This window comes from Octodon degus, unplaced genomic scaffold, assembly GCF_000260255.1.
Source record: "Octodon degus isolate 3935 unplaced genomic scaffold, OctDeg1.0 scaffold00034, whole genome shotgun sequence".
In the NCBI taxonomy this organism is placed as follows: domain Eukaryota; kingdom Metazoa; phylum Chordata; class Mammalia; order Rodentia; family Octodontidae; genus Octodon; species Octodon degus.
The window spans coordinates 2,242,527-2,270,141 of NW_004524610.1; the positions used below are offsets into that span (position 1 = coordinate 2,242,527).

At 48.7% G+C, this 27,615-nt stretch overlaps 1 protein-coding gene across 1 annotated transcript in view; it reads right to left on the reverse strand.

Annotated features, from left to right (window-relative positions):
* The window catches only part of Man1a1 (mannosidase alpha class 1A member 1), a gene marked incomplete at its 5' end in the record, with an annotated part of 149,695 nt that overhangs the window by 106,528 nt on the left and 15,552 nt on the right, over nt 1-27,615 (reverse strand). The window contains 2 exons of the mRNA XM_004630292.2: nt 5,205-5,320; nt 8,733-8,829. Coding sequence (XP_004630349.1) covers nt 5,205-5,320; nt 8,733-8,829 — 213 coding nt within the window. The remainder of the gene's footprint in view (nt 1-5,204; nt 5,321-8,732; nt 8,830-27,615) is intronic.

The window sequence follows — 27,615 nt, forward strand, 5'->3', positions numbered from 1 at the left end:
GACAGGGTCACACTATGTAGTCCTGGCTGGCCTCGAAGTCTCTATAGCTCAGGCTTGCCTCATACTCCTGATAATCTTGCTGCCTCAGCCTCCAGAATGTGGGGATTACAGGCATGACTACCACACCCGGCTGTTTTTTGTTTTGAGACAAGGTCTCCCTGAGCTACAGGCTGCCCACCCTGGACGTGAATTACAGTTCTCTGACTCAGCCTCCCCAAGTGCAAACCAGCTCACCATGGACTACAACCATAAAACTGTCCTCTATGTCACAGGGTTGGGCACAGATTTTATTCCAGCAACAGGAAAGCTGGGCAAAAGAAGCCCAATCTATCACTAATCTATCAGCGACCAAGCTCCTCTTCTATCCAAGCCCCAAGTGATCACTTTGGCAGGGAGTCTTAGCACTGCATGGAAAATACTAAATAATAGAATAACGAGCTTAGCTTTCTGCACCTACCGGGATGTTCCTCTGCTTCGAAACAGAGCTTTTCCAAGAGCAAGGCTAAGAACTGTTTCACGCTTGGGAGCATGGAACTCTGGGCGGAGGCCCAGGCCCAGCATGCACTCAGTTGTATAAGAACGTCAGGGCTGCTTCTTGAAATCAATAAACAGCTTTCAGACAGGGATTCCCAGCCCTTATTTCATTGAAATGAAGACTAGTATGGCATTCCAATTGGATAAACAAACATCTTAAAAAATAAAGAAACCTTTTGCTACCAGTTCCTCTATTATCCAGAACACGCAGGGTCCACGCGACCAGAGGCACAGCCTGAGGGGAGGCCAAAGTTCAGAGTCACTGGGCTGCCACTCAGCGTCTAGAGAGAAGTTCACACACCACGGCACTGCCTTCATGTGCAAAGACACAGCTTAAGGGTCGTTTTCATAGTTTTTGTGTTCACAGAGAATCTGTAGTAGAAACTGTTCCTGAAGAAATGTCTGCATATTCTACAAAACTCGCTACAGAAGTGAGCTTTTAGCACTTCTCAGGTAAGGATCTAAGGGAGCCAGTTCTTGGAGGAGTCACCAGAGAAGGAGCCCTCTGCTAGAATGATAAATGCATTCCCTTTAACCCGTAATCATTTTCTCTGCCCTGATGTTCATAATCTTCCCACAGCAGGAACCACCACACTCCCCAATCTGTCTCGGGAGTAGGTAGATCAACCACACCTCAGCTGCAGATCGTTTATATCTATATAAAAATCTCACACAATACACCACTTTGTGCTGTGAACCTGCCTCCCTGCTAAGTCTACCACATGTGGCTGACACAGGACAAGACAGCTGGCTTCTCATACATTTCACAAGCACTTATTGAGTACCTGTGAAGGGACACATGTGAAGGAATTCTAGGACATGAAGTCATACACCTAACCTTAGCAGACTCAGCTTCTCTGGCTGCTTATCCATTTCTCAACTCGAGTTTCCTCTCCAACAAAACATGGTCACTGAGTCAGGAAGGCCCTGTTCAAACCACTGCTCCCTTCTGCTGCATCAGTGTAGGCAGATTAATCACATCTTCATCTATAAAACATAGAAGGTACCACCTTAGCCTACGAAACTGTCACAAAGATCAAGTAGGATAATCTTCAAAGACACCTGCTAGTAGGCTACCTGGACTGTCTCAGATACTGACTGACCTCATTCTGGGGCTTCCATGGACAGCCTAGCTTTAGAAAAGGTGTCTGGACACTCTTCACACTAGACTACTGGCTCCTAAAGGGTAACTGACAGATATTTTGAAGGATTCTGGTCAATGCTAGAGGACTCAATGAGTAAGGAATAAATAAGCCATGGTCTTGGGTTTTCTTTTGTTTGTGTGTATGTGTCCTAGGATTATTTTGCATCAGAACAGCACACCATTTTTCCTATGAATGACTTTACAGCATCTCTTCTTATGGAGGAGCTGTATGCCACCGTGTGTACATATCTGCTTTTCTTTACTTGTTGGTCCCTATGCTGATGGACATACGGGCCACTTCCAAGATTTAGCTGCTCTGAGTCACGCTGCTGTAAACATGGGCATACATGCATCACTGTATGTAACGACTTTAACTCTTTCAAGAAGGCCATAATGTTAGGTTAAATAAATCAGACACATAAACTTAAATATCATGGAGTTTCTTTGGTATGAGAAGCCAAAATGTAAGTGAAGAGCAAAATAAAACATAGATAATAAAAAAATAGGGAGATCTTTCTCAGAGAGAAAGGGCATCAAGAGATGGAGGGGGACAGAGAGGAGGGAAAAGGATGGAAAAAGAATGAAGCTGTGTTGTGCACACATGCCACGCCTACACCAGAAAGGCACATACGAGTACTGCATGCGTGGATTAATGCAAGCCCCTGAGACCCTCCAGTGCCTCTGTCGTGCGCTTTCCTCAGTACCTCGGCCCTCCGCAGATGGCCTAGCTGCCCCGAAGTCCTCGCTCCCACCCAACATACTGTCCGCCGACTTGGGGTAAGCCAAGTGTTACAGTCATGTGTGCTAAGAACTACAAAGAATGGATCAATCTGATAAACCTTAGGGCAAGCAAAGCGAATCCTAGCTATGGCCATGCAGCCAACCACAAGTACCTGCACTTTCAAGGGTGCAGCTGTAGTCTATCAACAAATCCACTCTGGACTGCAGGATGAGCTTATGTTCAGGAGTACCACAGGTGAAATCAGCATCTGTGGTTTGTTCTGGTTATGATTTCCTTTCATTTTCAGTCTTCTCTTGCAATAAATTTGGATGCATTAATCTACTTTTTAAAAAACAACATCCTTGTACTGTCAATTAAAATAGTTTATCAGAAAAAAAGTGTTGAAGATAAGCAATCAAGTTGAAATGATATTTTTTGCTAAGGCATTTTCAATTTCTTCTGCCTTCAGAAAAAAATGGAAATAATTATTCTCAAATATTTGACAGCCAAAATCATTTGAAACAATCATTTAACCAAATTCTCAAATAAGATAAACAGTGAGCTGATGAACTCCATAATGCAATGACTTGGAGAATGAATCAATATGCTTTTTCTGAATTTAGAGATAGATTTAATATGGGAAACACTACCACTTGCACATCAATAATAACACTTTTTAAAAGGAAAATATGACAGTACTCTAAGACAGAGCTGCTACAAATAGGTAACAAGACTTCGCACATGAACAGCTGCACAATAAACAGACTGCAGCTCTAATTTCTAGAAGTATATTTTCTATTTTAGCAGTACATTTGTAGTATATAATGATTACCTCCTAGGCATGGCCCCGAGACTATAATTACCAGTCCTAAAATGTATATAAAGTGTCTGCCAATACATTGGATAATATTTCATTAAAAAAGTAAAATTTTAGAAAAAGAAAACTGTAAAGGTCAGTGTCTTAGCAATCACTCAATGAGAGTCCAATGCGTTTATCCTCTGTAGAGGCCAAGTGACTTTTCCATCTCCACGTGTCGGACATTATCCCCACTCTGTGTGCTCGGAGTCCCCAGTCCACAGAACCAGAACTGTTCCCATCCCTGTGGTGGGGGAGCTGCCAGCTGCCTTTTGTTATGGTGACCTCTTGCCTCTTACCTTTAGAGGTTTCCATCCTTAATTACTATAATAACACAGCCCCTGACTCTGTGCAGCTCCACCCCCAGGCCCCAGGTCCAGAGCTGCTCAGGAAACTGGTGGGAAAAGTGAAAAAGAGCCGCAGCATTTGGGGTGGGGTGGGGGTGGGGGGCTGAGCTCACAGCCCCAGCTTTTGGGCACCAGTATGGTTTGTAAGGGACCTGGATACTGTAGCAGTCTCTCCAGTCTTCCACTGCAGGAATAGCCTACCTTTTCTTTAAAAAAAAAAAAAAAAAAAAAAAGAGGGGGAAGAAGGAAACTGGAAAAAAGAAAAATTTTCCATTGCTTTTCATACTCAGCCCTATCCATAAATCAAAACTCCCCAGGTGACTCTGATCAGCAGCTCCACAAACCTGAGCACATCTCCAGCTCCCTAACCCTACTTCCTCGCATCTAAAATAAAAGGGCTGGCCCATTGATCTCCTTCATGGGATAGTGTCTCTTTTATGGTCCAGTTTCAATTATCTGGCAGATTCAACATAACCTGTCTGTAAAGTCTCCCAGATATGATATACACATAGCTAACTAGAGGAGCTATTACAACACCGAACTTAAAAACGCTTTTAACCCAGGGAAACCAGAGTCTGCTTTGTCGATCTTCCACCCTCAAGGAGCCCAGTGTCCTCTCTAAATCTGGGAATGATGGAGTGGTACAGCACAGGGGCTGGCCAGGCCCCATCGTCACCCGTTCCAAGTGTTCAGTGCATGACTCACACCAGGCGATGTGATTTACAGGTATTATCAAGTGTGTCTCTGAGAAATAGAGGTTTACGAGGATTTTTGCAAAGTAATCACAGACTGAAAATAATACCAACAATGATCCCAAAAGCAAATGACTAAAAACAAAAAGCCAGGACTAACATGTTTGCTCTCTTAAGTCAGTTCCTTATCAACATCACCAGGAAGTAAAACGAGGCATGTCAACTGGATGTGAAATGACGTGCTCCCATTGTGATCCCCTAGAAGCACCAGAGCTGCCCAGCCCTGAATCAGGACGCTCCCTGAGAGGGCATGGGCCAACCATCTGCTGCAAAGGCTTAGCAACAGGCTGTGGTCGCTAGGGCTTGGGAAGGAGTGAGGACAGGAAGCTAGAAGCCTCCCTTCTGGGAGGGGCCTGTGCAGTGTGAGCCTCGTGCAGTGGAAGAGCACGCGTAGACCTGGCGGAGCCATGGTCCTGGTCCGAGGGACCTCTCCACAGGTCGGAAGCCCCTGCACCTTTCACTTCGCCTGTCTCACAATTCTGGGACTTGGCACACAGGGTTTCAATAAATATTAATTTTATTCTTGACAGAAACATAAAGAATATATATATTATATTATATTTTGTACTCTACTATAGCCCCAGCTCTTTTACTTTGAGAGTTTCCTCACATCATTAATTTGCTCAGGATGGGCTTGAACTTTTGCTCCTCCTGCCTCAGCTCCTAGGACACATTATAACACAGTAATACACCCCAGTATAAATGTATTCAGTGGGCTGGGAAGATAGCTCAGTAGAATAAGCCAAGGGCCTGAGTTCAATCCCCAGTTCTGCCAAAATAAATAAATAAATAAATAAATAAACTCAAGTCAACCAAGACTTAAGGGCCCTGTTAGCAGTTTTTAACTTACCACATTAAAGTCTAAATTTTTTTCAATCCATAATTTTGCTTCTTGAAATTCATCTTTCATTCCCATAATAAAAAGTGTATCCAGGGCATCTACTATAGTTGCTCCTTTGATATTACCTGAAAATACAAAAAAAAAAAAAAAAAATCAATAAAATACATATACATATGAAAATTGACCCCCTAGGAAAAAGGGGGTAATTCTCATAAGTTTAAGGCATAAAAGGGGATGATTCTGAACTGATTAATAAGCCATAATTCTGACCATAGTCTAAAACTGAAAGAAACTAAAGAATATGCACCAGTAACAAATCAGACATTAGCACAAGTAATGATATGTCATCTTTAATGTCTCTTCTGTGCCACAGAAAGTAAGTTTGAGAAGTGTCTTTTGTGACATTCTCTGGCAAAAAAATAAGAATACTAATAGGAGCAGGACATGGGTTCATTTTCTTGGAATCACACTGCAGTGTCCCTGCCCTCACTGTCTGCCTATTTTGGCTGGACCACCTGGCTGCTGAGAGCTTTGACACTGTCACATCCCCCTACCTATGAGCAGTGACCTGCATGCTGGTGGACTGACACAGCTGGTGGCACCTGCCCCCGAGGTCTTGTTTTCTACCTGAACACATGCAAACCCAATGCCCTCTGCCCTTGGTGAACATCCGTGTGAGGGGCTGAAGCTCAGCTGGAGGAGGGCCAGCACAGCTCACGAGGGCGTTTTCTGTCCACACCACCTCACGGGGAGAATGCTGGTTCTTGCTGTGGACGCGTACCTTAGCACAGGCACTTCCCTTTCCTCTCCTTAGGAAGCATCAAGGTTCACAATTTGTTCTCACTGCTGCTATTCTGCACCTCCTCCACGTCTGGGAGGTGCTAGCCTCCCTACCCTATTCCCTGGGTCTACAGACGTGAAAAGTCCAACACACAATACTGCAAACCGAGTCTGACTGCCATGGCTGCCCAAGGACTAATGGCACCCAGGCCTGGCCAGCCTCTACTTCATATTGCGCGGCTCTTGTCCTCACTGTCCCCTGCCCTGGCCTGCGTTCCCCAGACTGTGCCCTTTTAAGGACATGGCCTGTCCTGCCCATCTCCACAACCTCCGAGTCTGTGGGACAGGCAGTGACGCCGTACCTGGGTGGCGAGCAACCGGTGTGCAGAGCTTGCGTGGTTTGGCCAGGCCAGGGCCACATCTGTCCAGGAAACAAGCTCACCTCCTAGGCGAGCGGCAAAGTCCCTTCAACCCTGCACTGAAAGCAGTGCCCCTTAGCAGGTCTTGGGTGCTACAATATTATAAGGTTAGGGTTTTCCACACCACGCAGGGCAGTTCCACATCCTACCTGACAACGATGGAAGCATTTCAGGGCGTATTTTATTGTAATTCAATGTTCTCTAGAACACAACATTTTTGAGATGGAACTATGGATTCAGGTCAACACTGAAAAGTGTATTTTCAAGTAGCACTTTGAAATATGATATTCAAATATGGCACCAGCTTCCTATTTTGTCATTTTATGAAGAGCTTAAGTTCTCATTTTTATATTTTAATTTTATACTGAAAACAGCTACTCAAGTACAAATTATCTCCCTCTGAGCCCAGTGTGAGAAAACTCTCAAACGACTTCTGCAGCCCACATAGGACACCTGTCGTCCCAGTACTACAGCAGGGTGGAGGCCAGCCTGGGTTTCAAGTTCAAGGACAGCTTGTACTGCAGCATAGAACCCTGCCCTCTAAGTGACAACCCAGAAGTGTATTATCTCGCTGTGAAATAAATTTTATCTCTGATAGCTGATATTGTAGTTGTCATGTGGGAATTAGGACTGAAGTGGTGAGGATTTGAGATCATTTCCTACATGCATTTAAATGGTTTTAAGTTAGCCAAGTAACTAGCTTCTTCTCCAGTCTCAGTGGGAAGACACAGTCGGGAGAAAAAAGCAGCTTGGAGGGATGCCTGGGAGGAATCTCTGGGAAAGCTCCAACTCGAGGGGATGAAGAGCTCACCAGTAATGGGCTGTGTGTGAGGGCCTTCTGTACAACCTGGCTCAAAGGGAAGGGAGGGCCACGACTAGGAGGTGAGCGGGGCCGCAGGCTGCCTGGTTCTACCTGGCAAGCTGGGAAGCCAGGCCGTCTGCTGCCGAAGGCTCCGAGCAGTCTGCCGTCCCCTCCTAGTGTGGACGCACTGTTCTCTGTGCTGTCTCACTGCAGGGCACCAGTGTGGTAAGAAGTCCTCACGTGGTCCATTTTATTTATTCATTTATTTATTTTTGGCGGAACCGGGGATTGAACTCAGGCCCTTGTGCTTGCCCAGAAAGCACTTAGTCTACTGAGCCATCTCCCCAGCCCCATGTGCCCATTTTAACTGACAACTATCGATAGATACTTTTATTTCTTGGTAGTAAGTAACATTATTATTATTATTAATATGTCATTTCCTTATGCTAATATCCAAAGCCATGTTTCCAGAACAATTTTCCCCCCATTCGCGTGTCTGGTGCAGGGTCTCACTACACAGCTCGTGCACGCGGGCCCAGGAGTACTTCTTATCTGGAGCATGAGAAACGCTTCTGCTTCCAAAATTAGGAAAAGAGGCTTTAATACATTTTAAAGTTAGGTCATTAAGTTGGAAGCCGTCAGTACCTGAGACCACATAACCTATTCGGCAAATTAACTGTCAATTAATACAACCTGGCATCTCAGTGGGACACCTGCTCCAGGGAAAGCAAACCCCCGGCTGCGCTTTTCAGCCCTACAGAGCGCCTGGCTCTGCCTCCCCTGCCGGGCGCCCGCAGGCTCCCCCCCTCGCACCGCACCGCCCCTCTGCCCCTCCCCCTCCCCGTCCCTCCCCTCCCTCTTCCCCTCCCCCTCCCTCCCCTCCCTCTGCCCCTCCCCTGTTCCTCTGCCCCGCCCCCTCCTCCGTCCCTCCCCCTCTCCCCGCCCCGCCCCGCCCCACCGAGGCCGCGCACGTGCACACAGGGAGGCTCCAGCAGGCCTCAGCATGCCGCCCTTGGCCAGGTGTAGAGCGGATTCCGGCCTCCTGGCCAGGGCCAGGGCCAGGGCCAGGGCCTGGGCAGGGGGATAGAAGCCTCGCCCCGCGCCGCGGCCCCGCTGGGCAGCACGGGGAGGAGGAAACTGCTAGGCCCACACCGCCCCGACGCATGCAACAAACTAGGAAGGCCGCTCTCTGTAGAGAACGGAGCCCCAGACGCCCTCACGCGCACCTGAGTACGTCAGGGAACTCTCACGTCACACAAACCTCCGCCATGTCACATGACCTGCACGTCACACGCACATTCCACGCGTCACAGGAACCTCACGTGCACTCTCCACCTATCACAAGGGCCCCGGCCACGTCACACGCACTCTCCGCACGTCACACGCACCTCTCACGTCACGTGAACTCTCCACCGCGTCACACGCACTTCCGCTTCACGTCAGCCGAACCTCCGCCCTGTCTGAGACCTCTCCGCGCGCTCCCCGCCGCTCCACGCCCTCCCACGCCCCGGCGGCCCCGCAGGCGCAGCTACTCACCGAACAGGCTGCTCGAGTGGCCACCTCTGGAGATGGGCTTCAGCTCGTTGAGCCCCCAGGCGTACAGCTTGTAATTGTCCCAGGCGTGCTTCATCATCTGGAGGGAGACGTGGACAAGACTGTAAGCAGGACTACCACGGTAGAGCGCGGAGCGTTATGGCTGGCTGAGGGGGCAGTGACGCGATGAGAACGTCAGAAGGCGCCTGGACATCGGGCACGCACCACTGCCCTCTTAGGCCTAGAAATTCTTTTGAGTACATTTAATCCTTTTTAATACAAGTATCAGTTCCCAATAACAAGAGTTAGCCTTCCCACAAGGATGAATCATTCCCACATTTATCTATTCTCGTAACAGATCTGTAAAATGTATGTGTAAAATGCATATTATTGCCTGAAGTTCTTTCTACTTTGTTTACCTCATGCTATGTAGACAAAAATTCACAATTCTCCTTTAAGCATTAATGTTTCCTGACCAATGGAGAAACACTTTTGAAATATCCACAAGAAATAAAAAGTATACCTTGTGGTTATACCTACATTAAAATAACCCATTTATTTTAATGTGATCAATCTTTAATTGAACATGTGCATATATAGGTCTATGTTTTAAAAGACAAACCTGCATCCTGTAAATTAATTTATATGTTTTTCCATGACTCAGAGACCACATATAATTTTTGTATAAACTTTCTTTTAAAAGGCTTAGGTACTCAACTGTTTGGAGCGTCTCCCTTTGGAAACAATAATCCAAGGATGGACACACTTCTCAAGTGTGTTAATCATGTCCCATATTTTTAATGTCTTAAAATACATCACACTATCACAGATGCCCGTTCAGCAACACCCAAAATCGCCCGTGAGATCAACGCCGCTCTATTGCCGAGGAGTCTTACCTGTCCCTGAGGCAGCAGCGAGCCTCTCTAACCAGGGCATCTCTGCTGTGCCACTGTCACTACTACTCACGGCAAGTGGGATCTCTACTACCTGCTGGGACTCTAAAACGTTTGCTTTGGATATAGAACCTAATTTTTGCTACAACCCCATGAAATATACTTTATTACCATCATTTGGTAGATGAAGAAAGAGGCTTGAAGCTTAGAAACACAGCATGACTGAGCCGTGACCCTGTCCACAGCCAGGAAGCTGGGCTTGTTTTCCTGCTAGCCAATTGCAGAGCAAAATCAAGAACAAACACAGACGCAGCCGCCCACCAACACACAGCTGCTGCTCTTCCCAAAGTCGAAAGACTATGCCCAGGTGCCACTTCAAGATTTCCTTCTTGCAAATTAATCTAACTGGAACGTATCATTGGGTTAAAGCCAGGTAACTTTATTTATAATCCCTTCAATGTCTCAGATTAGTCACACACTCAGGAGTGAATCACAGTCTGAGGCTCTTTCCTTATCTAGAAAGAGTAGAATCTGAATTCTTCACGGTGTGTAAATCCCCATCAACATTGCCTGTGTCTGCAGACCGTTCTGCTTGACAGAAGGCAGACTGTCACATGTTTATTAAATTTTACACAATATATTAAATCAGTTATGTTCACACCATGAAAAACAGAAACAAAGGAGGCTGTGCAAGTTGAACTGTACAAAAACACCTTAGATTGTAATTGTTAGTAAATGCTTCTGTCCTGTAGATTTCCAATGATAACTTCAAAAATTCCAAAGCTTTTAGTATACCCTTGACATAAAATAGAAAAAAATTATCACACTTTACTTCAGTGCTGCTTCGGAATAGAAACCTGCACCAATAGCATGAGTGGCTCTCACAGCCCAGCCCGGGTCTCCTCAGTTTCCTCTGTGTGCACATCAGCTTTTCCTACCCCAGGCCCTACGACAACCTGACACTGCTGCTCAGCTTCCCACGTCAAACACGGCTGTGACACGTTTCGCGAAAGGGGTCCCTCCTTTCAGGAGATTCGCATGAGTTAATTTTAGAAAAGAAGAGCTAATGTGGTCAGCATCCTGAATGGAGCATCAGGTTGGTTTCCGTAGGCCGTGTAAAGTGAAACAACTGCTGTGGTGACCGGCTGCTCTGGGCAGTCACCTCTGAGCATCACGCACCTTGTTAAAACTGACTGGAGGATGTGTATGGCACATGCGTCGGGGAGTGGGTACACCGGCACAGAGCAATCATGAATCTGGATTCACAAATCATACATAAAATGAACTTAATTCAGGTTTAGGACTTAATTGAAACATCCAAATGCTCCCAGCTTCTAACTGCAGGACTAAGCCACTGGCCATTGAGGGGCCCCAGGGACCAAGATCTTCTCGGGGTTCTATCATCGTGAGCTGACAGATAAGGTCACTTCCGAGTTCCCCTGGCCACAAAGAAGCCCAGGGACAGTGCTGATGCCCCGCACAGGCCCCTTGCTTCTGTGCTGCAGCCTTTCATGAACTTAATTAGAGGTTCGCAGCTTGACAGTCGAGGCAGAAATTAAAACAGACTACACACACTCAAGGAAGATTAGGACTTCAGGGCATGCTGAGCCTCTCATGAGAAAGAGAAAGCGAAAGCAAACCAAGAGGCTCGTCCTGTGCATTCACATTTGCCTTGGTGTGACATACAGCAGAGCTGACCAGCTGTAGGGGGAATCAGCCGAGAATGACACACTTCACAAGACCGAGCCACTGACTCAGAAAAGTCACAAGGTAGGCAAAAGCTAGCATCTGCTTCTTGATGCTCCCCTTACAGAAAAGGTTCATCAATGTGTACTTTCTTTTCAGTTGACATCCAGGCTGAGTAATTAGGCAATGTCATTTATCGAGTGTTCCCTACCCTGAATAATAGGCTGCTGCAGGGCTGCAGGGAAGAAGACAAGAGTCCATCTGATTTATAATCCAACAGATAATGTGTGCATATTCAATACCATCAATAGCCAATAAAAGTTGATAGAGGCAACTACTTGAATATTATATATGACTCTCTTGTTGTACCTAACTAGTTATTTTCAATGTCATGTCCAACCTCATCAAGAACAGTGCAAAGAAAAATGCCTGTATTTCTTTTTCTTTTTGGCGGAACCAGGGATTGAACCCAGGCCCTTGCACTTGCCAGGGAAGCGCTTACTCTACTGAGCCGTCTCCCTAGCCCCTTGTATTTCCTCAGCTTTTCTAACTTGAGTGTTCAAGTTGCTAGGAGCTCTTCCTCACACCTATTTCTATTTGCTGAAGATTCAATCATATTTTGAACTTTTCCTAATGGGTACACTGAAATCCTTTTGAGTATCTCTGTCTTTGCCAGACAGGTCTTACAAAGATGGCAAGCTTCCACTGCCTCTTCAGGAAGCTCAAGTCCCACTTACAGCCCCCTTTCTGGGGTCTTACATAGAATGTCCATAGTTCAGGCCATGCGACCCAGGCCCTCAATCCACAGACAGACAGCTAAGGGCTAGACATGAGCCCTCAAGGTTGGCGGCCTGCTGTGTGGCTCATTGCATGGCTGGGGCGGGAGAGCCCGGTCCTTTGCTCTACCCAGGGAAGCGGAACCCTGAGACATTTGGGCTGCATGTGGAGGCCAGGGAGTAGTGCAGGCGCAGGGATACAAATGCACAGAGAGGAGGAGTCAGGAGGGTGTGGAACCAGGAGGGAAGTAGAGGGAAAGGAGGGAACGGGATAGGAATAGGGGAGGAGGAAGTGAGGCGTCAGGTACCTGGATGGCGCTGGCAGCACGCTGCAGGACCGCAGGAAAGGGCGCTGGATCCCTAACTCCCTTCTCTTGCTCTGCAGGGTGACTATTGCTCAGACTGCTGCTTCCTTCCTGGTCCTTAAGGAAAACCCTCCCATTTACTCAGGAGTAGCACAGGAGGGAAGGCAGGCCACCGCAGACACCTCATACCCAAGCTGTGCAACTTGGGTGTGGCTCCCAGCAAGGTCACTAACCTCCTGGAGCCACGTGCTGCCCTCACCAAGCGGGAATAAGTACAAGTCACCCTGGGTGTGGCGACCAGCAAGTGACATAATGCAGTTAAGGACCTGACACACAGGAAATAATCTACACATGTAAGGTATTCTGATTATTTTTGTTAAAAACCTAAACATGCCTTTAACCTTTGCAATCCTGACTTTCCTAATTTTAACTCGTAATGTATATAAACAAGAGGCACAAATACACAAGAAACCAGGCAAATCTAGATACACAAACTCTATAAATCTCTGCATTTAAAAAATACAACTATTTGGTATCCAAAACACAGAAGGGTTCTTTGTAAGTCTAAGTTCATGCATGACCCTGTAGTTGTAAAAGTTCATCTGCTCTTCTGCAAGGTCCCAGGACATCAGCTGCACCAGCTCACTTGTGTCGGGTTTGTTCCAGGATGTGGCGGCTCACCCCAGAGAAGCTCTGACTCCTGGAGACAGGCATGTCTAACGTGAGCTACAGGTGTTGCTCTGGTGCTTAGCTGGGGCTGGGGAGGGCATTTCTCCCTAGTGGGGGTGGCCCAGGGCAGGGGTCGGCTCAGCGGAGGCAGGGCCCCTCAGCCAGAGCATAGAGAGGTCAGAGTAGGGCGGGCTCTCTGCACAACACCTGTCCCACCACACCAGCAGCCACGAGGTCAGCAAAAGCGAGCGGAACCCTGAGAGGTTCGGGCCACACGCAGAGGCCAGGAGGTGGTCTGGAGATGCTTGCCAAGGCTCCATGCGGTGAGAGGTGCAAGAACCTGAGCTCGGTGCTGTGGGTCGGTGGGTTTCCAGGGGGACAGACCCAGAGGCCAGAAGACCAGGCTGGCTTTGGCGACAGCTCACAGTGTGGCGCTCAGGGAAGAAGGTCATGTGCAGTGACCTGCGCATCTCTGCTGCCTACAGGACACAGAGGCCGGGTCAGGTTCAGCTGGGAGGCCACCCTGAGTAGCTGCCATCAGGGTAGAGAGCCCTGTGCCACTGCCGGAGGGACACACATGGGTGACAGTGTGAAGGGCACTGACTTTAAAAGCCCAGCATTAGTTTCTAGCAAACTGCAGAAATGACTTGTCTGCCACATAAAATCGTTTCTTGAACTTTCAGACAAAATAATCCCAGCACAAAATATTTTTGAAGTCACTGAGCTGTCTTCCTCCCCGAAGTCTTGGGTAGAACTGGAGAATGGGGAGGGAGCAAGGCACAGCCCCCTCCGAACTCTGCCGTTCGCGCACGTACCACATTCTAGACTGGGGGAGACCTGGTCCAGCCCCCACCTCCGCTGCTCTCCAAGTGTCTTCCCTAAGATGAAGGCAAACAGAGGCTGGAGCGGAGGCGCAGGGCTTGGAGCCAGAACTGCTGGCTGGGGGCTGGGCCTCGGAGCCCTTGGACTTGTCACCCAGCTCAGAGTCAGGGCACCCTCTGCATCACGACGGGCTGTGACAGCTCAGTGCAGGGCACAGGGCACTTCCTGTGTTTCTGCTTAGTTCTGTTGCAAAACTACAGCTGCTCTTTAAAATATAAGGGTCTTTTAAAAATAACATCTTCCCGAAGATGTTTTTCAAAATACTTCCCTGCCAGCCTGCTCAGGGGCTCCAATGTGGCACCCCAGCAGTGGGGATGTCACCCAGTGGGTGAGTTGGCCTCCATCCACACGGCCACCTCCTTGGCATCCTCTTGGCTTTGGGAGCAGAAGAGGTGTTTACTAACAGAAGTGGGCGAGGCCACTTGAGGAGAGCATTAATGGGACAGGAGGGAAAGGAGGTCAATGTCGCCTGGAGGTGACAGTATGCAGAGCTGGCGCCAGAGTCTCACAGCTACATCCCCAGCACTCAGCACTGTTTCTCCTCACAGGCTCTGAGATGTCACCAGGATCTGGGGAGTGACCTCGACAGGGTGCCGCCCACCCAGTTGCCCTCCTGCCAGGACGGTTTCTGGCCTCCCTGCGTGGTAGGGACGCTCTCTCCTGCGCACACTGCGCTCCGCTCCCCTTCCCACACTGCGCGCGTTAATCCTGCCACTCTCCTCCAGGCTTCCACAGTGGTCTCATTCCAAGACCTTTTCTCTGTGTCACAAGGACGATTCTCCTCACCAAGCACCCACGCTGCCAGGACAAGAACTATAAATGGGGACAGAGCAAGATGCCCAGCTTAGGAGAGAATAATTGCATGGGACACTTGTGTTTCAAAGGGATCTAATACTTATCGGGAACACAGCCCAGGGCCACACATCCTGGACACGACGGAGCTGTGCACCAGCCTGAGGGCCCTGGCTCGTGTTCAGAACTGCAACTGTGGCTAAGAGCACGGGCGCAGTCAGCTGGCAGCCTGCACCAGGATGCCCTGGAGGTCCAGGCAGGGCGCCCAGAGCCCAGAGATCTGTGTCGGGTCTGCAGCAGGAAGCTGTGGCAAGCCCAGCAAGTGACCCAGTCCCCTCCTCCCCCACACAGCATAGGTGCCGCCCCCTGACCCTCAGGTCACAGAGTCCTCCAGAGCTATCCGGGCCCAGAAGCAGAAAGTTGGGCGCACACCCTCAGCGTGCCATGCCCCCCTCCCGGCTGAGTACAATCTTGCATTTTAGAACCCTAAATACTCTGTTCTGTAAACTTAGTCATAGGAGCAGTGGGGTACGGTGCACACACCTGTAATCCGTGACCCCAGAGGCTGGGACAGGAGGATCAAGGGCCACACTCAAAGCCAGTGGGGCAATTTATGGAGACCCAGCATCAAAATGTAAATAGAATGAATGAAAAGTAAGTACATGGGGCTGGGGCTATAGCTCAGCAGGGGAATGGCCATCTAGCACACTCACGAGTTGGCTCAGTTCAATCCCTGGCACCAGCAAGAAAAGGAAAAAAAACAATAAAGCAAGGGCAGGTCAGGGAAGAAAATGAAAAGAAGGGCGGCCCAATAGCTCAGTGGATTAAAGCAACTGCAGGGAGGCCCAGGGCCCAGGGGTTCAGTCCCGTTGGGAAGCAGGAGCGGGAGCTCTGCAGCGTGGCTGTGCGTCTATGCCTCGGGCTCTTCATCTGTGGCATGGGGCTTCCGGCCCTGCCCCCAGGGCGTGCTGAGAAGACAACTGAGACTGGGCATGGTGGCACATACCTGTAATCCCAGCTCTTGGGAGGCTGTAAGCAGGTGGATCACTGAGTCTGTGAGTCTGATCTAGTAGTGAGACCCTGACTACCCTGTAGACCCTTTCCTAAAATAAAAAAAAAAAAAAAAAAAGAAAGAAAGAAAATGAAAAGCAATGGAGAAGAGAAGGGAGCAGGGAGTGGAAGGGGAGGTAAAGGGAGGTGAGGAAAAGTGGGAGAGAATGGGAGGAGAAGAGGGGAAAGAGGAGGAGAGGAGGGGAGAGGGCATTCTCGGTTTTCAGAGGCTCGGTCAGCAATAGTACTGCACTGCGAAGGGCACCGGGTTCTGCTTAACACGCCCTCCTCACACAGCCTGGGGGCGGGGGCCGAAGCCCCATGCCACAGATGAAGAGCCCGAGGCATAGACGCACAGCCACGCTGCAGGGCTCCCGCTCCTGCTTCCCAACGCTCGGCCGGCGAGGCTTTGCCGCTTCACTCTGAAGCCAGCCACAAAGCAGCACCCCGGCCAGGTGCCCTGCCCTCTGCGTGGCCAGCTTCTCCCTGCTAACCCTGCATGCGCCGCTTGGGTGTGGAGTAGCTCCCCTGGGCCAGGGACCACTCGAAGTCTTCCGAGAAGTGACTCCTGTGCCCCACGGCTGCACCCTGCTGCAGGGGCCCCTGAGCGATGGCCACTGTCTAGATGCTGTCCCTGTCCCCCAGGGCTCCACTGCTTCAGGTCTCTGTGCTAGCCATCCAGTCACCTGGTCCTGGGGAGGGAACGTGTATGTGCATTTTCTTCAGACCTGGATGTTTTCAATTCCCCTACTGCTTATCTCAATATACTTTTTTTTTTTTAAAGCCAACAGGAATATATAAAGCAGGGGTAATTACTTAATGCTCCTACATGAATCTTAATGGCCCACTGAGTATTAATTCCACAGCAAAACTACGAATGGTTACTAAGGGCAGTCTCTTTAGAAAGATTCAGATGCCTAATAAAGTTCCTTTTTCAAAATAATGAGAATTTTGATAATTGCTACTTGCAGAGGACTATTGTGCTGCTTCCAAGAAGTTTCTCATTCTACCAAGAAAAAGTCAGAGGTAGTTCTAGCTAAAAAAAAAAAAAAAAAAAGTCATGTGCATTTACTGGTTCTTTCTTTATGACGAATATCAGACTTTACTTGTAAAATTTTTCCTCTGTGACCAAAAGGAAGAGGGTTCATGACAAAAAGAAAACATACAAAAGCAAAAACACCCAAAGTGCATCTCTCTCCAGTGCTCAATGGGACAGTAACGTAGCGTAGGATCTGAAAAGCCAGAGGGCAGAGGGCCTGGTCCACACCGAAACCTCTAGAGTGCTGGTTCCCATCACTGAGAACCTTCTCTTCTCACAAGGCAGTTAGTTGTGCAACACTCAAGGCTTTATCTTCCTCCCCACATGTCAGTCCTGTGGTTAATGGTGTTGGTCTCTATGCAAAAGTTTTCACTGGAGAGTACAAGTTTAGCCCCAGGCTCTAGGTTGGTGATCTTTATGATTTTACTGAACACTAAAAACTGTGTTAATTGTTTTTTTGGTTTTTTTTTTTCGGAACCAGGGATTGAACTCAGGCCCTTGCACTTGCCAGGGAAGCGCTTATTCTACTGAGCCATCTCCCCAGCCCCCTAAAACTGTGTTAATTGGATTAGCCCCGCTAGGCCTGTGTGGTCCCCATCAGGCCAGTGAAGAGGCTTTGCAGGTTGGATGTCAGTTGAGTCTGTGTGGTCCCCTAGCCAAGGCCAGGACTGTCCCTGTCCCCATCCCAGTCACAGCGCAGGAAGCCGCAGCAAAGCCACACCTTTCTCTGTGTCCTAAGAGATCAGTCCCAGTGCTGGGTACCAGGTATTCCAACTGGACTGTAAGGGAACTGAAAAACTTATTCTCTAGATAAGAACACTATTCTCAGGGAATGTGTCATCCCAAACAATTTTTTTCTAGTATTTATATTCATAATAAAAATGCAAATCCAAACACTTTTAACTCATGCATATCATTCTGCAACATCAACTTTCTACCTTGTTTACAAGAGTGATAAATGACTTTTGAAAAACTGAAATAGGTCAGTCATCTTCAAGGACTTTGTTCATGCATTTTTCAAGTTCATGTAGATCAAACTTTTAGCTCTTTAGATTGCTTTCTTAAATTTCACAAATACTATGGAGCCATTATCAGTGTCAATAAATACTAGTTATGAAGAATAAAGTCAGTAAGTACAGAAGCAATGATCTGTGAAAAAGAATTAGCTTGAATTTTATAAAACAGCAAAACTCAGGGATAGTTACCTCTCACGCACATAAGCACTTTATTTCATCTTATTTTTTCGGCAAGCAAGCCACCGGCCAAGCAAGCCCTCCTCTTCAGTGGCAGAGTGTACGTGTTTCCTTCCTCTTATTTTATGTGTTTACTACAGTGAACTTTGTAGGAGCAGCGCAGGGTTCACAGAGATACCATACAGAAAGCTCCCAGTGCTTGTGTACCCTGGTACCGCAAGCATACAACTGCCTCAGTCTGGATACCAGGTATAGAATGGGGTCCCATGACCCCGAGACCCTATGCAGACACAGCGCCACCAGCCTGTGTAAGCCAGGCGCTTGCCTCAATACTGGATGCCCAAGGGCTTCTGACACGTGTGCAATGGCGTGTTCTCACCACGCCACAGCGGCACATGCCCCACGGTCACCTGCTGTGTCTGCCTTGCTGCCTCTCCCGGCTCCAGCCACTGCTACCTCTGCTGCCTCCAGAGCTTTGTCTTATCCAGCTACGATGTGACCACAGCCACACCACAAAGCCTCGGTGTGCTGCGGATCGCGCTTAAGGCTCCTCGTGTCCTTTTCAGCTTACTTCTCCCCGACATGAATTCTCCTTTGGATGTGCCACAGTTTATTTATCTAGTCACCTGCTGAACGGCAGCTTGGCCGCTTCTAAGCTTGGCAATTATGAATAAGGCTGCAGCGAAAGGAAATCTGTAAAACACAAACATGTTCCTTTAAATTATGACCAGAAAACATGACTCTCTTAATAGAAGTACTACGAATTATAATTTGTAAGTTAAGTAGATCGATTATAAAGTGTCATATGTTATTGGAAATTTGCTTTTATAAATACTTCTAGAGACTAGGATGCAGCTCAATGGTAGAGTACTTGCCTGGCATGTACCAGGCCCTGGGTTCAACTACCATGCTGTAAAAAAGAGGGGAATAAAACCCCTCTTAAAATAATTACCCCTAAAACTGTACATTAGGAAACAAGCAGAATACCCATCTTTATGTCAGAATCCATCTTATAAAAGATTCCTTTTGTATACTATACGGCCAGTAATAGTTGTAGAAATTATTTTTTTGTTCTTATTCTATCCTTTTATTTATTTTTAAAATAATTTTATTGAGAAACACATAGCAAGGAGACAGTTTCAAAACCGATCAGTAGGACAGTTTCAATAATAAATCCATTGCACATTGCTGTCTCAGTGGTTATTCATAGTACAAGATGCAGACATGACATCCCGCCACAAACACTATTAAAAAAACCTTCTTATTCATTGAATTAAGAGAATGTAACTGTATATCTATCCTAACTATTTTGAGTTGTAGAAATTATTGCCCGAGCAAGTGGGTGGCACACATCTGTAATCTCAGCACTTGAGGCAAAGAAGCCTGAGGCAGGAGGATTGCCACAGGTTTGAGTCTAGCCTGGGCCACACGGTGATTTCAAGGCCACCCTAAACTATATAACAAGGCTCTGTCAAAAAACACATTATCTGGGCATAACAATAATTCAGTGCCTTAAAGGAGGTGTTTACAGATGCTCAGGAAAGTAACATTATGCCAGGCATGGTGGTACATGCCTGTAATCCCAGCACTCAGGATGCTGAGGCTAGAGGATTGTTGCAAGTTGGAGACCAGCCTGGGCTACAACGTGAGCTCAAGGCCAGTGTGAACTGCATAGTGAGACCTGTCTCAAAAAGACAAAAAAGAAAGAGAGGAAGGAAGGAAGAGAGGGAAGGAGGGAGGGAGAGGGAGAGAGAAAGAAACAAAGGAAAAGAGAAAGAAGTGTTGATGCACATTAGGAGTCCTGATTCTGAAGTACACAAATGCATTCACACAAAGTGTACACACCCTTCTAGAAGAGACAACCTAAGTGTGCGTACACTCTTTGGCGCACTCTATATTATCTTGAAATAGCAACTAATGATTCTGTGCAGCTTCAAAGACCAAGTCCTTACCGGGCGGTCCTTATCATCCCGTGGCAGACGCAGCCAGCACTTAGGGACGCTTGCAGCCGGGATGGCGGCATGCCAAGCACTTACGCCTCATCTCCAGGACCCCAAGGGAAGGCCGTCTGTCTCCCTCCCCACAGCCCCACTGCAGAGGCGAAGAGACCCCGAGGGAGGGCTCTGTCTTTAGAGCCAGACCTCAGCAAGTGTCAGAGGCTGCCATGAACTCAGGCGGACTCCCAGGCTCCTCGTGTCGTCTGGCACGCAGTTCTGAGCCAGCCACGTGAGCCGGGCATTGCGCAGGGACCTCGCCTTCCAAAACAAACTTCCCAGTAAAGTATTACTCACGTGCTGTTGGCACAGACCCGTGTGCTGTCTTACCCAATCATTCCGGGGAAATCTAACTTGTGAGAGTGAGACTTTCCAAAACACAGCTCGCAAACCAGCTTCCATCTTCCTTCTTTTTGAAAATGTTTCGGTTCTGAGAAGGACTTTACATCTATTGGTAGATTAAGGAAGTGAAAAACAGACTACCTCTTGATTCTAGAGTCATCCAGGGAGAATGTTACCTCATACATGCTGAAAAATAACTCTGCATTATGTAGATTTAACAGCTAAAAATTCTTTCCTCAGAAAGATGGTGGTTCGTCTGCACCAGGGCCTCCCACACGCTTGCACGGTCCTCACTCTGGCTCACTGCAGGTGACTTTAGTCGGCCACAGAATATCCTAGTAATTTCCTTTGTAGCTACTAAAAGCTAAAAGCTTTACTTAGTCTACTAATTTACATGTCAGTGACTAAAAACTGCCCCTGAACTGGCAACATATTTCTTTTTAAATCTACTTTTTAATAAAACCAGTCCAAATGTTGAATATTTTTCCAAAATCTCTCCAGTTTCCCTTACGCTTCTGCTGTGCAGCAGGATCACCCTGCCATGGCGCGTGCCTGCCACTCTGCACTGCCCTGCACAGCGCACGACTGCAGCCGAGACTCCACTGAGATGCCTGCGAGCGATGGCCAGGGTTTCTGTGTCCTCCTTGGCACAGTACAGCTCCACATCTGGGGAAGCCTGACCCCCACCCCAGGGCTAGTAGTGCTTTTACTGTGTCTGGCTGCGCAGCGACACCTGCATTCAGTGTGTGCCGGCTCTGGTGACCCTGTTAACGTGGGCTGCAGGAAGGGATGGCTCTGAGCGCCACCATTTCCAATTCTGTTGCTTAAAAAAACAGGCAGAAAACTATAAATTTAAAAGGAAGAAAAACACTTCTTTTTTTCAAAAGGGGCAAATATTTTATACAATGCTTTCAGTGCCAAATAGAATTAGCAAAGGTGACAAGCAGATGCTCTACCTGCTGCAGAGGCCGCAGGTGACCCCACAACAGGCCCCCAGCCCAGCCCCTGCCTGCCTGGAAGCAGCGGCTGCAGAAGTGGGAGCTGAATGTTTTCAGCTTCCCCCTGCCCAGGGGGAGCCACCGAGTAGGCTGCAGCCACGAGGCATCTGCTGGGGGCTGCAGTGGCTTTGCTGTCCTTCTGCCTGGAAGCCAGGTGTGGCACTGCGCAGGCGTGGGTGGTCACAGGGGTGCTCTGCTACCACAAGTGACTAAAGGCACGACAACTGTAGGGCCATCATCCCTTGTGAAGAAGCTGCTTCAACTCCAAGCTCAAGCGAAGGTTGTTACCCACGGATCCACCACTCACTAACATAACAATCTTTCGGCTGCTTCTTAAAAATTGAGTGACCAGGTCAAAACTGAACTTTAGACCAGACCCCCAATGTGGGAAGACAGGCAATATCTCTATTTATAACCCTGCTTGGGAGCTGAAGCTCCTAGAAAGGTTTTACAGCTGAACAGTCTGATTTACCAGAGAAACTGTGGCAGCCCCAGCATCCAATCGAGTGCTCCATGACGGCTCTGTGGGGCTGGCCGCACACAACAGTGTCTTTTAAAAGAGGTCATCTGGACAGGATTTTGGAATTCACTTGGAAAACAGCCACATCACAAAGCAATTAGTTTTCTTCTGTCTTATTGGAAAAAATAAACTTGTTCAAAATGGGATCAATTGCTCAAGTAAACACTACATCGACAAGGCTATGTTTTTGGATGAAATTTTCAGACACTAGTTAAGGGACCACTTAGGATACACCTTAGCCACAGTGCACCTGCAATTATATCCCATCTTGTTAACTGTACTAAATAGCGCTCTGAAACTTCATGAAAGGCGCTCTGGAAAAAACATCAAATAGCATGTTTACCAGATATTGTGCTTCTGCTTAGTAAGAGTGATGACCCAAGCTGAAATGTTTAATTTTATCTGCTTTTGTAGAGAACCACAGCTCAGTTACTCTGCTGAGAAACTGTTCTTTCTCTAATATAAACAGCTCCCTTGTGTACATGTGTGTGTATGTGAAAGAATACAACTTTCCTCCCAAGTTTGATTATCAACCTGCCAACCCTCGTGGAGCAGGTCGGCAACTGGTGATCGGCTGCTCCTGACTTCCCTGCAAAGAGCACTGTCCCATGCACTGCATTTTCTTCTCACTGTTTGAGCAACATTAGAATTCCACATCCTTCATTTCTGGGAACAAGACTGTTGTTCCAGAGAAGGGGATGACCTTCTACTGTTGACAGAAAATACCTTCCAGTGCTGAATATAAAACACTGTCCTTGGCTTGGGACTCTAACTTGTCTTAAAATACTCTTGTCTAAAATGCTCCTTCAGGCCAGAAAATGGTTTGCCTTCCACCAGGGTGCTCTGTCAGAATTCAGGGGGATCCGTGCATCCTATCTCCTTCCTTGGTCTCCTGTGTCTCCCAGCAACTGGCTCTTCACCTGGGACTTCTACTGACAAAGCACTGGGACCCTCAAATCTGACAGCTCCTATATCTGGGCCCCCCTGCGCCCACTGAGCAACGGTGCGTGGCTCAGGGTGCCTGCTCTCCCCGAGGCCAAGCTCGTGTCTGTGTGCCAACACCACCAACAGGAGCGCAGGAGCAGCTGACAGTAAGGTGGGGGCTGGGGCTGGGGTGCAGGGCTGGTGGGTGGGGACAGCTGGAGAACCCCCTACATCATCAAACACACCAAAGGGTGAACTGAGACACACAAGGCCCAGGGAATCAGGACACCAGGACACCTCCCAGGCCCTGCAAATGGCACCCACGGGGGTCACTTCTCAGCAGATGACCATCACGGGAGGTTACCGTGACCAGCCTGCACGGCAGCCTGCAACTTCCAAACTCAGCCCCAGTGATTTCCTATGACCTGCAGAACAAGCCCCTGGGAGACAAGGAAATTAGGTAATCCATGCAACCTTTCATAGCCACAGCCACTTCTGACCCCTACCTGAGCACCCTGACTGCAAAGCACACTTTTCCTGCAGCATCTGTATAAAGCAGAAGGGAACTACACTGAGCAGGTTAATTTTTTAAGCACCTAGGAAAGTTACTTTCTACTTTTTATTAAATTTTAAAACTCAGAACTTCTGGTTTTTCAGGCCCAAGTCCCCACTCTTCAAGTCACTCTAGATGTTGCTTGTGAAGTTGTGCAGGGTGCTAAAAGCTGGGGATCCAGTAGGGACCTCGGAGCAGACCCTGCTTTGTCTGGGGTGGGGCAGCTCTGGACAAGGCTGCTCTTATTAAAGATCGGAAGGCAGTGGTCTAGAACTGTGTGTTTAGAAAAGAAGCCTAACTCAGGGCACCACTGCGTCCTGGGCACAACCCCAAGCACTCTGCATCCATCCACACATTCGACTGGGTCCCCAGTGATGCCTCTCTCCATTTCCAGGTGAGAAAAAAGGACTTCAGACCCTGATCCAGCACTTGAGCGGCAGGAGGGAGTCCCAGTGGGGTGCAGGGTGCCCGGCACCAGGGTCTGTGCTCTTGCTGCTGCTTCTTTTTTTTTTGCAGAACTGGGGATTGAACTCAGGCCCTTGCGCTTGCCAGGAAAACACTTATTCCACTGAGCCATCTCCCGGCCCCTGTGCTCTTGCTTCTGCCTCACACCTGCGGAGAGGCAGGGAGAACGCACCTGACTCAGAAGCACTTCTCACGCAAGATTTTTAGCAGTCTTACAGCACTGGTACCTTTAATAATCCGACATGTTCATTTGAAAACAGGAGCACTAACGGGCCTGAAATACCCGACTGAGGGTCTCAGCAAGTGGCAGTGTGAGATGGAATCACTACCAGTGCTGCCTGTGTGCTTCTTTCCTGCTTTCCTGCAAACACAGCAGCAGCAGCTGGCGACAGAAGGAGCTACTGGCAGCCCGGCATGTGCGGATTTGGGTTAGTTCTACCTCTAACAAGGGACACAAAACACTGCTTGGGGGACAGCCTCTTTTGGCTGAGCACAAACTGGGGTGGGCAGCACTGTGCAGGCCGAGGGGCAGATCCGGACACTTGAGGGACTGTCCGTGTCCTGTGCAGCACCCCCATGCCACCCACAGGAAGTGAACAGAACGAGTGGCCCCGAAGATGCCCACGACCCAAGCCTTCACCCAGAACTATCACCCTCAGCCACAAGGGCTGGGAGGTGAGAAAGCCTGTGCTCCACAAAGTGGTTGTGCATTCTCCGGGGGCCATTCCTTTGGGTGGAGAGATGCGAAGGAAGGCAAAGGTGGACGGTGCCAAGGACTCACTGGGTGCTGCTGGTCTCAATAGGGGGCACTGGTTTGGCACCATGTGCGCTACATGGCAGGACCAGAGGAGCCAAGCAAGGCCTGTGTAAAGTCAACATTCAAGCACGCGAAGCATCCACAGGTTTAAGGGATCTGTTGTGCAGCACGCTGAAGTGATTAGAAACAATGTCATGTACGCTCGGAAATCACCGACAGAGATGCTAAGAGTTCACACCACTTAAGCAAACAAACCCAAAAGAGGCTCAGACACAGTGGGCAGATGAAGGGTCCAGGCTGCCTGACACCCTGCCTGGGCTTCAGACCAGTGTAAGAGGCTGAACACACCCACCCCACCCACTCCAGCCACAGAACCTCGAGGCATTAGTGTGTGCTGTACGCACTATACTTGGGGTCATTTGTTGCCACGTGATTAAGGCTGACACCACACAAGTGCCCAAGTCACGGAAGGGCAGCACTCACCCTGCCTCCCATGAATTACTGCACCACAGAGGCAGCCTGAAACCTGGTCTTCAGTCCTTCAGTTATTTCCTGGGATGGTCCACAGCTCTGTATCACTCAGCAGCTCTGAGCCACAGCTGTGAGGCAAGCGTTGGCCTCGCTGCCAGAGGAGATGCAGGGGCGCAAAGCCCTGAGCACACAAGGTGTGCACCCCTCAGGAGTGGCTGCCACCAGCCAGTCCCTTCATGCAAGCCTTGCGGCGCTCCCTCAACGGAAGAAGACAGACAAACTTTCACCAAGGGGCCACAGAGAAAGAAACGATTCTCCATGCAGGAAATAATAAGTAATAATTTGCCAAGCTGCTAGAATTTAAATCTAGACCTGATGGAAAGGGAGGATTTCAAAAGGTGAACAGGAAGATCTGATTATTTTGTTAAGTTAGAATAGATGTGGGGTGTGTGTGTGTGTGTGTGTGTGCGTGCGTGTGCATGCGCATGTGCGTGAGAGAAAGAGAGACTGCCATTGATGTGTTGAGACCCCAGTGAAGCTTGAAACAGCAGGTGACAGTCTCTAAATGTCAGTTTGTGTCACAGTCACTTCAGCAAGGCAGCACTTCCACTGCGGGTGGCAGAACCCCGACCCCACCCCACCGGGTGCAGCCAAGCACATCCTCTTCTGTTGCTCTGGCCAGAGCCCCCTTGGAGCGACCTCAGCAGCCCCCCAGTGCTGGGCCTCTGTGCCAAGAACTGCAGTGGTGCCTCGAGGTGCCGGAGGAAACCTCTGGCACCAGCTCGTGAGCAGACCAAAGAACACAGCACGCGTGGTCAGAGACAGAGACCGTGACTCCTGGGCAAGAAACACGGCGGCGCCCGAGAGAAGAAATAAAACCCGAAAGGTGTAACAAGTATAATAAAACGGAAAGAAGCGGAATGCAAGGATTAAATAACAAAGGAGAAAAAAGTGAGGGGAAACGTATGCAGGTGTATATGCAAGATGGCTGAGGTGATTATACTAAGAATTTCCATCAGCTTTTTGAAAATAGCAGCTAATGTGTAGAATTTTCGCCTTGACGAACTTTGCATGCTGGTATCGGCGACCTACGCAACTACATGAGGACAGCAATGTGGAATACAAAAGCCATGCTTGACTTCTGTCATCTTGGTCTTCTAAATGTGTACTGTCTTTAATATCATATCAATTATTACCACACTCTTTAAAATAATTTTTTAAAGAAAAGTAAAAGAAGAAAAGAGACAAAAACAAAAATTTAAGATTTCTTGAAAGGAAGCAGTAACAATCATATGTCCAATCTTACATAATTATTACCTGTTAATCTGAGCAACAAATTTGACAATAAAAATAGATAATATATCAACCATTGTTAATCCGCTATTCTTGTTTTGAGAATCTGTAATATAGGTATTATATGTTACCTTGCTTCTGTCTTTGTTTCTGACTTTTGTTCTTGCTTTTGTTTTTACTGTTCAAAATAAAATTAAATTAAACTAGAAAAAAAAAAAAAAGAAAACAAAAAAAAGAACCAGAGAGCAGCACGCACCTGCTCCCACGCTGCCCGCGCTGCCTGCACTGCAGTTCTGGGCCTGGGACGTCCTGCGCTGTTTCTCCTGTCCCAGGAGACGCCTGCTCGGGGCTCCTTAGGATGCGCGTCCTTGCTCTCTTTGTAAGCTGAAGCGAGTGGGTGTATGTAGTCTTACAAATGCCCCCTCATGCCAGATACCTACAGAGAACCCGGGGGCCATGTGCCGCCCTTCGTCCACACACGGAGGCAGGTCCGGGGCTGGGTCACCTGCTTGCTGCCTTCTCCCCACCCAGTGAAGCAGCTGAATGCAGACTGAGGAGCATCCGAGACAGTGCACAGAGGGCCACCGCCAGCCCCGCCCTGCACCCCGCGAACCTCCCAGCCTGCGGCTCCTCCCCTGCTCTTCTGGGCACCTGCATCTAGCAGCCGCTGCACGTGGCCCTCCAGGGGTCCACCCCACCCTCCTGAAGATTCATCGCCACAACAAGGCTTCTCCTGCATCCTCACTGGCTGCCCAGCCCAGGCAGCTTGAACCCACTCCTCAGCAGACCACGGATGACGTCCAGCCTGGCCCACCTCGTGGTACCACCGATAATGCTGAGCCCCAGCTCCTAAAATACAAAGTATCTGAAAACGCCCTACCACACCACCGGCTTCCCTTCTTCTCTGCCACTTCTTGTGCACTCCCTTGCCACACCAAGGTCTTCCGGTCTCCCTGCTTCCTGGCCCACAGCAGCTACAGCCTGGACCCCTCTCTGCAGAGCATGCTCCCACTGCCTGGACATCTTCCTACAATGAACGCAACAGCCCTTCGCTGCCCTCCTGCTTTCCACTGAAACCTCAAACTGCATCCTATCTCCCTGCCTGTAAGCTCAGGCGGGCCCACGGCTGTCTTTCAAACATCCCAGGGAGGTGCTCACTCTTCCATCTCATCCCCTTCTGCCACAGTCCATCGTCGCTTTCATGCACAGTGAGGGCAGGCCCTCAGCACAGGCCCCTGGCTCAGATCTCGAAGGAAAATGCAAATCAATAAACTCTACAAGAAC